Source organism: Pogona vitticeps, chromosome 4, assembly GCF_051106095.1.
Source record: "Pogona vitticeps strain Pit_001003342236 chromosome 4, PviZW2.1, whole genome shotgun sequence".
Taxonomy (NCBI): Eukaryota; Metazoa; Chordata; class Lepidosauria; order Squamata; family Agamidae; genus Pogona; species Pogona vitticeps.
In genome coordinates this window covers 71800696-71813572 of record NC_135786.1, presented here as the reverse complement: position 1 = coordinate 71813572, position 12877 = coordinate 71800696, and the positions used below count along the sequence as shown (strand labels likewise).

At 37.2% G+C, this 12877-nt stretch overlaps 1 protein-coding gene across 5 annotated transcripts in view; it reads left to right on the top strand.

Moving 5' to 3' along the window:
• The window catches only part of FYB2 (FYN binding protein 2), a 49953-nt gene that overhangs the window by 26486 nt on the left and 10590 nt on the right, over positions 1-12877 (top strand). For all 5 annotated transcript variants that reach the window (XM_078392913.1, XM_072997666.2, XM_072997669.2 and 2 more), the window contains 7 exons: positions 857-935; positions 2543-2669; positions 7221-7347; positions 7472-7512; positions 10374-10437; positions 12461-12553; positions 12825-12853. In XM_078392913.1, coding sequence (XP_078249039.1) covers positions 857-935; positions 2543-2669; positions 7221-7347; positions 7472-7512; positions 10374-10437; positions 12461-12553; positions 12825-12853 — 560 coding nt within the window. The remainder of the gene's footprint in view (positions 1-856; positions 936-2542; positions 2670-7220; positions 7348-7471; positions 7513-10373; positions 10438-12460; positions 12554-12824; positions 12854-12877) is intronic.

Here is a 12877-nt window from a genome sequence, read left to right as displayed (position 1 = left end):
TTCCTGAAGAATTTAAAGGTCATGTAAAGAACAGGTTTGTATTATTAAATTCAGTTGACCATGATCCAGAATAATGGTGGATTGACACCAGAAATATTATCAGAGAAGAATGGAAAGAGACTATTCCAGTACTCAAAAGAAAAGAAAAGCCTCAATGGATGGCTAAGGAAACTCTCAAAATCGTTTATGACAAATGAGAAGCAAAAACAAAAGTTGCTGAAATGAAGCCTGAATCCTAAATGCAACTTTTCAGAGATTTGCATATAGAGACGAAGAAAACTATAACAATCAATGCAAAGAAACAGAAAACAAAATAAAACAGTAACAAAAAAGGAGGGGGGAATATCTTCCAAAAGATCCAAGAATTGTGTGCATTTATATAGCTTCTGGTGTTTCTCCATAAAACTGATAAGACTGTTATAATTATGTACACTATACCAATCGTAATGTTATCCCCAAAATGCTGGGAAAATGCCATTTTGTAAAATTAGAAACTTCACTTTTAGCATGGGAGCTTGGGATGAAGAAGGCAAGCCCATGGTGATTTGTTAAGCCTTCTGTAAACAGGAGCTGGGAAATATGTCATTACATGGGATTATGATGGTAATTTCAATTTAGCTCTTAACTCAGCATTGTGTATGCTAGCTCTGGTAACATGCTAGTAATCTGCCAGTGACCCCTTATTTATATCAGATGAATGCCTGAGTAACTTCTATCTCCTGAATGTCAACCAGGGCCATTAAGAAGAGATTGGCAAGCTTATCTTATCTGAAAATGTGAAATGGGAAGGGGAGGACCTACTGTTGGTTGTGCATGTCAGTAATGCTTATCATGGTGTAATCTGTTAATGTTTCAGCATTGGAACAGAGGATACAAAAGGGAGAGGACCACTCTGGAATCCTGAAACAACAAAACAAGCTAAAGAAATAGTCAAGGTATATTTAAATAGAGGAATATTAGGGAAATAAGGGACTGCTATGTTATGGTAGTTGTAGAAGGGGTAGCCTTGTTAGTCCGTGCAAGAATTATAGGTAAAAGCAAAATAGAAATAGAAAGTTTTTTTAAAAAGACAAAATGTGGTGGCACCTTAAAGATTAACTTTCATATTTTTTTAATGTGAGCTTTCGTGGACAAGTCTGATCAAGTGGACTTGTTTTGTGGACGTATCTGATGAAGTGGACTTGTCCACAAAAGCTCACATTAAATATATTATATTTAAATATAATTGATCAGACTTGTCCACGAAAGCTATATAAGTTAGTCTTTAAGGTGCTATCACATTTTTTTCTTTTAAAATTTTCTATTTCTACTTTGCTTTTACGTATAATACTATATTGTGGTTATTTTAAAACAAGATTTAAAGTACAATTGCGTGATAGACTATTTAATCAGAGAGTTATGTAACTCTCTAGTTACTTCGGGAACAATGAAAGCGGGGGAAGAAAGTCAGCTGTGCTTCTCAGCACATCTGTGGTTGCTTCAAGTTCTCCATAACATTCTGCAGAGCAAAAGCTTCCACTGTGGGAAACTACTCAGATCTTCTTCTGGGCCGCTGATCCTGGAGCTAATCTGTTACAGCTTCCTTCTCAGTGTTACACTAAGCCATGTACCATTAGAAATCTATGCTGTTGAACATCATAAAAATCTGGACCAAAAGTCATGGTGATATCTGGAGTGAGGGAAAACTGTTGTCTAAATGAGCATCTTCTGATGATAATGCATAATTGCTTGAAGATGACTTAGATTTCAAATAGTAGTGTATATTGCATCAGGATGTGTTTCCTATTTGAGGCTCCAAAGGGTGGCTGCCAGCTTTCTCAGAAATGTGGCAGGATAATGTAATCCTTTTGACTGAACATGCAAATCATTGTACATATATATATATATATATATATATATATATATATATATATATATATATATATATATATATATATATATATATATATATATATATATATATATATATATATATATATATATATATATATATATATATATATATATATATATATATATATTTATTTATTTATTTATTTATTTATTTATTTATTTATTTGCAAGATTTTTTTAGCTGCACCATTACCAATGGTCTCTGAGCAGGGTACAACAATATTTAAAAAAAACATTTAAACCATTAAAAATAGGCAATATTTCTATATATAGCATGTACATAGAAGTGTGTGTATGTATCATAGAGCTGTGTCCCTTCCCGGGACTAAGTATAAGATGAGTGTTACTGGGGATGAGGTTCAGAAATTTTCTCTGAAGAAATGTTCATAGGATCTCAGCCTCTAGAATGTGTTGTCTTTTTATATGGAAATAGTTACATTATGTGCACTGGTTGGAAGACATCTGATCAAGCCATTTTGCTGGTGTTAAGCAGTTTGATTTCTAGTTGCTGCCTGAATGAGAAAACATAAGGGATCTGACCCCAGAGTTCCTGATGTAATAACATTAACCTATTCCTTCTTGTAGCATGAATTGGGCAAGAAATATATTGAAACTACTCTAACCTGAATATCAACATGTTTGCTATTAGATTAGTAGCCATGATAGAGTGCTCACTAAACCAAAAATAAATGGAGAATGTAGAGGTGAGAAGTACCGGCTTCAAGAGGAGACCACATCATCTTTCCCTGAAGAAGAAGTAACAAAAGATGGAAATTGTGAGTACCTTCTTGCTATAGTCTTATTCTTAATTTCCTGTGTGACTTGTACCCAGGCAACTGTCCATAGAACTTCAGTCTTAAGTTCTGTTGGTAAGTCAGAAATCCAGATAGTTGTTGAAGTTTTTTTTTTATGGTGGGAATGCTGTAGATGTAATATATCTTGGCTTCAGCAAAGGTTTCGATGAAGAGTCCCAAGTAATTCTGATTAGCACACTAACTAGTTGTGAGCCAGATAGAACATATAAAGTCAAAGTATTGTTGAATATCTTGAGCATCTCTTTGCTTGCATGGGAAATTAGATAATGGTCTTATAGTTACTGCACTCCTTAGCATCTCCTTTCTCAAGGATTGCAATGTCTATTGAACGTTTCCAGTCTGTGCACTATTCTTTGTTTGTATGCCATCTGTCTATATTTGTTGGCATATTCTTGTTAGGATTTTAACAGATTCAGTCTCTATGTCTTGAAGTATTTCCATCAGTATCCCATCTACTCCTGCCATTTTTTTCTTCCTAGTGCTTTTGGGGTAGCTTTATTTTCTAGAATTGCAGGTTCTTCATCATAGAAGTCCTCTTCAAATGAGTCTGTCATCCTTTTATTTCTTCTGTACAGATCTTCATTATACTGTTTCCCCCTTTTCTTTATTTGGTCCTAGTCAGATATTGTGCTTCCCTGTTGGTTTTTCCCCTTTTATTTTTTCTTCTATTTCATTGGACAGGCTATTATAATAGTTGTCTTTGTCTCTGGATAGCTACATGACTATAAGTGAAAAGCTATATTCAGGATTCAGACCTCTTTCCTGTCAGTTTTTACTTTTATTTCTTGCTCATCCTTTACAAGCGTATTTGCTCCATCATTATGTCGATTTTTCTTTTCTTTTTTACTACAGAAGTTGTCCTTTTGCATTCTTCCCTAATAATATCTGTGATTTCAATCCACAGTTCTTCTGGTTTATGGTCATTTGAGTTTTAGTAATTCAAATCTGTTTCTTATGTGAACTTTAGCTTCATCGGGAAACTTGTCTATATTAAATTTTGGCATTATGAGTCTTTTAGTGTTCTTTTTCAGCTTTACTCTAATGTTGGATCTTAGAGTAAAGCTGAAAGTACTGCCATTTGCTTCTGGTCTTGTTTTGGCAGGAAGAATATAAACCATTCAGTTCTGGCTTTAGACTGTATGGCTTGAAATCCTGTTGTGAAGTTATGTAGACAGAGTGAACTTTGGAAGCAAATTGCCATAAGGTAAGAAACTTCCATAGGCATGCAACAGATGATGCCTGTGGAGATTCATTATGGCACTTTGCATATAAAGGTTATGCCGTTTGCATAATTTTGTGAAGGATTTTAGCCTCTGTGTGCGATATGAGTCATGAGAATACTGATTTGCCTTAAAGCAGGAGTGGGAAATTGGCTCAGGGACCAGCTTTTCTGCTGAAGGAATCTCCAGGAACTGCACACACAGCCCAAAATGCCCTTCCCACCCAACCCCAAACAAACAAACAAATAACTAACTCAGAAACAACCTACATATACACATACACATGCACATACACAAAATGTTTTGAAAACTAGGACTCTTCAGGTTTTAAAAAGCACAGATTTGCCCTGAGATCTATTTCAAAGGCAAACCATCCATCCTAAGGCTCTTTGGAGCGGCAATGCAACTTTTTGGAAGGGAATGATGGAGGAGGCACAAACACAGCCCTGCTGGGTTACATTTGACAGCAAGGGTCCACTTTGCACATCCGTGTCTTAAAGCAAGATGCAAAAGGAGCAAAGGCAGATCCTCCTTCTCAGCTGTGAATGCCACCTGAGGCACCTGTGATGTTGAGTGACATCTACCCTCAACATTATCTGCGATCAGAAGAGTGAGGATTTCCTAAAAACCAGTTCCCCACCCTTGCCTTAAATGTTGTAAGGATCCCAGATAATATGTGTGTAACTCTTTGACCAATCTGAAACGATACAGGAATATTCTTTTGAGAATTAGCACATGTCTTTTTTGAATGAAACCTCCACAGAGAAGAGTGTAACAGATTTTGCTGTCCTATCCTGATGAAATGTCTGGAACGCCATTCTCCTTGTATCTGGCATATTTGTTGGCGGGTATAAACCAATCAATCACAATGTCTGTGGTTACGTTTTTTGTTGTTGTTGCATAAAAAGGCATTATCATTTACAATGACTACATTCTTTTAGATATTAAATTATTGTTTTATTGTTCTGGTTTTAGTGTTCTATTGTTTTAATGTGGACCCATGACTGCACAATAGTAAAGATACCTGTTACTTAATTTTGAGAGCAGTCTGAGATGAACCCAGATATTACTTTATCTTTCTTTAATAGAATAAACAAGGGATCACTACAAGGTTATCCCATAAGAACAGAAAAAGTTCTTGTTTCCTAAATCTTTCTAAAGGTCTTGCTGTGAAAAAAACTGACCTTGTCTTGTCATTCAAAGAGTAAACCTTCCTCCTTATCCCTTAGATTTGGGAGTTTTATTGGCAAAAGGCTTTAACTTCTTCCAGAGGTGTATGCTCTTTGTAAACCTCCTTAGCTTCTTTTGCTAATGGCTTTGCTTTTCAAATACAAAAGAGTCTCCCAGTGTTTGTGAGTTGGGAGCTCGGTTTGTTTCACATGGTTACATCTCCTTCAAGTATAAACACTGAAATGTGAAAGCCTCATTCATATCTCAGATGCATTTGTGACTCGCACTGAAAGCTATGAGAGTAGTGAGAAAATGGAACTGAGATTCTTGGCTTTGTTGGGAAGGGTTAGGATGCTCAAGAGCCCACTAGGAATCTACCTGAAGGACAGAGAATGGTTTATAAAAGGCATTCAAAGCTGGGGTCTTGTTCCTTTCTGGGGTGACAATAGGAAACCATTTCAGCTTCCAATTTGTTGCTTGAAGTACCATTGCTTTAAGCGTAACTGCTTTGGCTTCAAAACACTGAAACCAATAAATGTCCCCAGCACAATCTTTTGTTGTTGTTGTTGTTGTTGTTGTTGTTTTGTTATTGTTGTTCATAATAAAGGTACCTCTTGTGTAATTACACTTTCTTCATCAAGTTTTTGCTTTTCTTATTTTTTTATGGAGTAAATTGAAAGTTGCTCTTTTTTTTGCAAGGCATATGTTGCCAAATCCTCAGTGCTAGTCCTGCAGTAAGATATGCTAATACAGTTGCTTTGTGCAGCAGAGTGCTAGGTGTGACAAATGTGCCCCTTTCGCTTGCTGTCACCCCAGGAGTGCTCCCTTTGAACATCTCTTCCTGGATTTAACATGCATGATTCTGAGTTCTGCTGAGACCGACTTTCAACGCATCGCTGTTTGGGAACACACTTATGCTCCTGTTCAATGAAATATGGCATCCATATTTCACCTTTCAGGAGGCACAGTGGACAGCAATGACTGAAAATTCTGTTTGGCTCTTGATTTAGCATCAGATTTTTTAGGAGGCATGCACAGAGAAGTTGTCAGTCATGGTGGTTTTCTCTGATATACACAGAATTCACTGCTGCATTTTTGGTAGGCATTATATCCCTTTGCATGCATTCGGGAGAACTTGTAAAAAGGAGTTCTATTCCAGTTTCAGCTGGAAATGAAAAGATGTGCTTTTAACTGGAAACACCAGGAGCTGATTTTTGGAACCTCCTGCATGCAAAGTACATGAATAGAGATGGGCACGAATTGAACTGGGAACTGTGGGGGGAAAACCATGAACTGGGCTACTTCATGGTTCGGTTCATGCAACTCATTTTGTAGCACCAATTTTTTCCCCACTTGGTGCTTCATTTTACTTTGGCAAAATGGATGCCCACTTTCCCCTCCCTGCTGCCCTGTCACCTCCCTACCTGGTCCTCCTCTTGCTGCCATCTTCAGAGATAGTGACCCAGCCTCCCTTCCCGGTGATAGGTGTGCACATGCACAGAGACAACAAACCTGGCTCCTGGAAGGGAAGCTAAGATGCTCTCTCTGAAGATGGTGGTGGCAGTGGGGGAGGACAAGGCAGAGGAGGTGGCAGGGAGGCAGGTCAGGAAGGAAGGGGGCAGGGAGAAGACAGGGGTGGAGGCAGTAAGTTCCACTCCCACTGGGCACAGAAGAAAAAAATGAACCACGAACAGGTTCATTTTTCCAGGGGTTCATGTCAGTTCGTGGTCCATTGTTAACCATGAACCATCCTGATTCATCATTTTTCCCATTCATGCCCATCTCTGTATTTGAATCTTAGAACTGTGGTCCCTACCATGCACCTCTTCCCAGGAATATATTAACGATTCATACAGTGCCAGATATCTGTATTGAATTTGCACCCATCTACAGTATTCATATTTTTGTTAAGACACTATATTGTTCATAACTTCTTTTGTACTTGTAAAAGAATAGGGCCTACAACACAACTTTACACATGTTTGCTCAGAAGTCCCATCAGGTTCATTGGAATTTACTTAACAATTCAATCTTATCTCTTCAGTCTCAATCTATTCGGGTATTTTATCCCTTTGCATACATTCTGGAGAGCTTGTAAAGTATAATTCTGCTCCATTTTCAGATGGCTATGTGTGCCCAGAAACCTTGAAAATAGATGAAGAGCAAGCAAGCCTAGACTCAAGACCCCTTAAATTGGAGCAGCCGATGGAGGATATGTACGATGATGTGGAAGGAATACAGAGAGACCTGTGAGTGCTCTGCAGGAATAGAGTATCTAAGTGTCAGTTTAAGCTTTTGAAAAATTGAATATGCCTTTTAGCATCTGAAGCATGTTTTTGATACTATTCTTTTTGAACATTTTTTCTGTTGCAGGCAAGCCTGTGAAGCCCATCGCTCATTTGCTTCAGATACCTGTAAGTGTGAAAGTAACACATTTTAAAATAAATATAACATGAACAAAATGTGCCAGTTATGTGGTTGCAGAGAGGACTTATTCAGAGCTAATCTTAAGTCTTGAAAAAGTCTCCCAAGCTTCCAGGGAACTTTCTGCACTCCCCAATCACTAAATTTAGGGTTCAGTCGCACATGGGAAAAGAACCCCAATTACACTGATTATTTTCATCTCTTTCTTGTACCGATACATATTTTTCCCCCCTGTGGTCACGCAGTATATATACTGGTAGGAGAATTTACATTGGTTTGAACAGCATTGCTGTATTTCTTTCTATTTGAACCAGTATAGCAGGCTATACTGCTTTTAAATTTTCTATCTACTCATTTTCTCTACTGTTTCTTGGGGGGCAATCAAACCTCCTTTTGTCCTTTTAAAAATTATTACAAAAGTGATATATCAATGCAGTGGTTTGAGCCTTCTCCTCCTCCCCATTCCCCTTCCCTCCTTTACTTATTCATCCCCCTTCCTTATTTCCCTGCATATCTCTAAATTGACAGCAATATTCACACTGAAATAATAAGGAATGGATTGATACATGATTAGTACATTTTAAAATAACCCTCCCATCAAGGAGGAAATAAACCAATTGCTGAGGCAAATCTATGTTAGCTGTGCATCGTGTGAATGAAATTTTTTTGAAACAATTCAAATAATGGCAAAAACGGTATAACTGGGATTCCTTTGGCAAGTATGATTGAGCCCTTAGTGTGTCTGCCTAAATAGGAGCACTGACTATCAAGTGTTACTTTTCATAGCTACTTACAAAAAGTTTCCAATACAGTAACACAGTTCACTTGCAGCTGAATTTGTAACTCTGGGATCTCAAGCGCCATATTCTCTATGTTTGACTTGTATAAGACACCCTGAACTTGCTTTTGTCTTATGATCCAACCAAACATTTCATATTTGTAATGCATTTAACTGGAAAAGCCACCTAAAATTCTCCTTCAAAAGCAGATGTAGTAGTGATTAAGTGCATGAGTAGGGCATCCTAGGTCAAATCTCTCTTCAACCTTTAACTCTTACCAACTCCAGCCCTATCTCCATCTGAAATATGGGCACGCTACTAATAAGAGTACAGCTTCCATGGTTGTACTTAATGTACCTGTCATAAGCACTGAGCTTCTTGTATCCCATCCAAATATTAAGCAGGTGTGACCCATGCTCGTTTTCTAAATTGGTGTATACAGGATAGTGTGGTGGTATCCACATTCTTGTTCTGGAATCCTTTGTCAATCCAGCATCATGTCATTCTTAAGAACCAAGTTAGTGGGTACCAACCAATGGATTGGTAATTAATCGGTGAAACTGGAATTCCTATTCTATGTCTTTTCCTTGTGTAGCAGAATAATTTGTTCTAGGGCATTTCTCCTCTATCCAGTGATCCTGTATCGAATTGTATGGCTCCATCTTTGTTGTATGTCCTTCCACAGGCAGGCAAAGACCTTTTTCTTAATGACTGGTAGTCTGAGAGGGGTTTTAAATGGATTGTTGTGCTCTGTTGTTTTAACTAATTGATCTTAGTTATCACTTTAATATAATGTTTGTGTAGTTCTTTTTAAATATTTATATACTTGCTGTTTTTAGCTTTTAAATATTGCTTTAATGACGTAAGCCACCTTGGGTCCTTTTGGAGAGACCGGTCCATAGACAGATGGACAGACAGATGTGGTAGGCTCTCAAGGCTTAAATCATACTCCTTCCTTTCCAAGAAGATGCATGCCATCTTTGGGACATTCCTCCTCCTTTTACTTCTCCTCCTCTTTCTGGATCTATCTGTGACCTTCAGTGATTCACGATTTTTTAAATACACCGCTTCTTTAATTTAAGGTCAGGATTGCATACCTGGTTCTACACTGCCACCATTTTAAGCTAAGAGATAGCAATTGGCCTTAGGTCGCTCAGTAAGCTTTATAGCTAAGCACAGATACTTTCCAGCCTATCTGGAAAAAGTGGTCCTTTTATGAGAAACTGATTTACCCATTATAATACTTAATAGTAGCAATTCTGTGTGCAATAGCTGAAGTCATGGTCATCACTGTTTTTAATGTAACTTTATGCTGATGTTTCATGGCAGGAATAGTGGTAGGTTTTAGTCTGCTCTTCTGGTTCACTAATTTTATAGACTTTTGGACAAAGAATATATGGACTGTATAGTATTAGCAAAGCTTATTAAGATAGGTTAGTGTTTTTTGAAAACTAGTTACTGTACCATATAGGTATAGCCCATTTAACATGTCCTTATGTCGGAATTTATAGATTCAGTAATAATTCAATGCTCAGTGACCTTCCAATAGCAATTTCCTTTTATTTGTGTAAGATTTGGGGGCATTTCTTCTTGTAGATATTGTGGATTTGAAAGTTACCTGTTCCTTCCTTCACTGCTTCAATCCCTTTCATAACCTATTTTCTGTATCTATATCTCATTATCTATCAGAATGACTAACAGCATAGAAACATTCAATTCTGAAGGAGGGAGGAACACTTGGGCTTTAGCTGTTCATCTTTTTGGGATCCAGAATAAAATTGTGTGAAGTAATGTTTTATGCATTCAAAACCGCCATGCCTCTGTAAGCCTGGGACAGTTATCTTTATGGACTACAGGGGAAATGAAGACAGGGAGATTCAGAAAGTTAGCAGTCTAAAAAAAAATAACCATTCCAGACTCGAATATTTTTTCCAAGTCTTTTGATGGTAATTGAGTATACAAAATTCTATATGGTACTTCTGAGATAGGTCTGAGCATCTATTTTTTTTTTACTAGAATTCTATATTCTTGCCATGAATTGAAGGTACCTCTTTCTGTTTATTAATTTGCAGGTGATGCCTATGAAGAAACGTATGAGGATATTCAAAATGAAGGTTATGGATCATCCAAAATAGAGTGAGTTCTCTGTCTCTCCCTTTGATCTCACAAGAAGTTGCCTCTCTATTATCTGTATGCCTGAACCTTTCCACATATTACCCAGGTAAAAACCTGGACATTTCACACTTGCCAGGCAAGTGTGGCCAGTCTTCTGCCCTTGATGATGGGCCCTGTGTTATGTATGTACTTGTCACACTGACACATTGCCTTTCAAAGGCATAACATATGTTGCATTAAAACACATTATTTGAAGCGTTGTTTATCCAGACTGTGTTGTTGGCATATAAAATGTATATATCTGTGTAACTCTAACTCAGTGCAAATCTATAAACATAGCAGAAAAAGAGATTCATGAGGTAAATTAACTTTGCAATGTCTCAAAAGTGTCTTTGGAAAGACTTCACTGCATCAGGGCGCTGGTCAGAAGATCTTTATACTGGCCCACATCCATTTCTAATCCTAGAGTAGACTCATTGGCTGAAATTCTGTTGCTTATCATAGTAAATCACACTAGAGTAGAGCCATTGAATAAGTAGGAATTTGGTGAGTCTGTAAGTTCCACTGATTCAATAGGCCTACTCTAGTGTGTCTTACTACGTTGAGATACTGGCTGGGATGCTGTTGGCTAAATATTGAATGATAATTCAATATTTAATATAAATCTCACTGATTCAGTGACCAGAATCCTGGTGTCTCGTCTCTCTCATGTTAAAGTTCATGTCCCATGAGAGGTTCCGCTTTTTCAGTGCCTGTAAAAGGAAGTCTCCAGTATTTCTTTGTAAAAGTTCCATTGGCTTTAACAGGGTAATCTCCTGGCTTGTGCAACAAGATTCTGGCCAGTTAGTCTACTTTAATGGGGGCCAGCTGTCAGATTTAGGCCTGTGTTCTAAATCTCACTGTTTAATGAAGGCATTAAACAATGCTATTGTGATACACATATACTTTATGGCCTGGCACTAAGTCAATCTGTTTCACAGGGTAAATGCACATGTAACAGACAGTTTCTGATGTAAGACTTGCCTTGCTGGACTAGACATCAACACTATTTTAATAAGAGATCAGAGTTCTAATACTTATGCATGTGAGCATGGGCATAAATTACAATGGTAAATTACCATTATTCACTGAGTTGCTGCTTGTGTCCCTTATCACTCACCCACATACACAATTGTTTTGTGACTTGTTAGCTAGTGGCAATTATGCCATTGTGCTTATGCTGGCACAAATAACCAATAGGATTCTGGGCAATGATTAAAATTTCTCATCAGTTTGATTCATTACCACCCATGCTAACATTTTTAAATGAAACAACAAATTAATTGACTTGCACATTCATTTTATAAACTCTCTTGATGCCAATATTAATGAAATGATTTATCTTTTAACCCTTTAATATTAATATTTGAGCCAGCACTGATTTCCCACATGATTTCCAAAATTTTAGCCTCGCCTCATCAACAGTAGCAACAAAGAAAGCAAGTTCAGTCAGCAAAGCAAAAGCGACAAATCGCATTGCAGGGAAACTGCAAGATAAGGCTTCATTTCTGCGTTCTCACAGTCTTTCTCTGAACATGGATTTGCCATTTGGAGTTCTGCACTACAGAGTTTTCAAATCCTTTCTAAAGATTTCGTAAACTATTATTGTCTTCTTACATATGATGACCCAATGAATCAGTGCCATCCCAACAATCGTATTAACAACTCTGCTGAGGTCTTTCAAAAGGCACAGCTTCCTTCATTGAGTCAATCCATTCTATGGTCTGTGTTCACATCTCCCTGCTGCCTTCCACTTTTCCTTGCACTATTGTGTTGTTTTTTCTTTTTACATTTAGTCTTGTCTTTTCCTGGTATGCACATGAATTGTCCCTCTTAAACTGGTTGCAAGTATTATATCCCATGATACTGAAGTGTTGTACAGTAGGTTCTTATTTACCATATTTAGGGTTACGTCCTTTTGCCAATCCTAGTCATTCTATCAATGTTACTTTAATAAATGGTAAAGGGTGTTTGCATTTTGATTTCTTTCTTTTTTTTAACCTAGAGATGCTAAAGTCGAAAAACTAAAGGGGTTTGGAAAATTGTTCAAGAAAGGAAAATTCAAAATAAAAAATGCACAATTGAAAGACAATGCCCGGTACGTATTTTATATTTGGGTTAAAGAGTGACTTTTCATTAAATTATTTGATTAACTACCAAATGGATCTGCCACCTGACTCCACAAAGTGATTTTTCTCTAACAAAACAAACACCTATTTCTGCATTTTAAAAGTTTGAAGGATATTTTAAGTACATTCCAAAAGATATGTACACAGATAAAATCCGATTTGAACTTTAATTGTATCTGCGTGCTATCAGTGCTGTCATTCATAAACGATGCATGCTCTTTTTTTGTTTTTCCATCTCAGCAACCTATCCCGTTCTGCACCAAACCTAGGTAAGCTTATATATTCAATTGTCA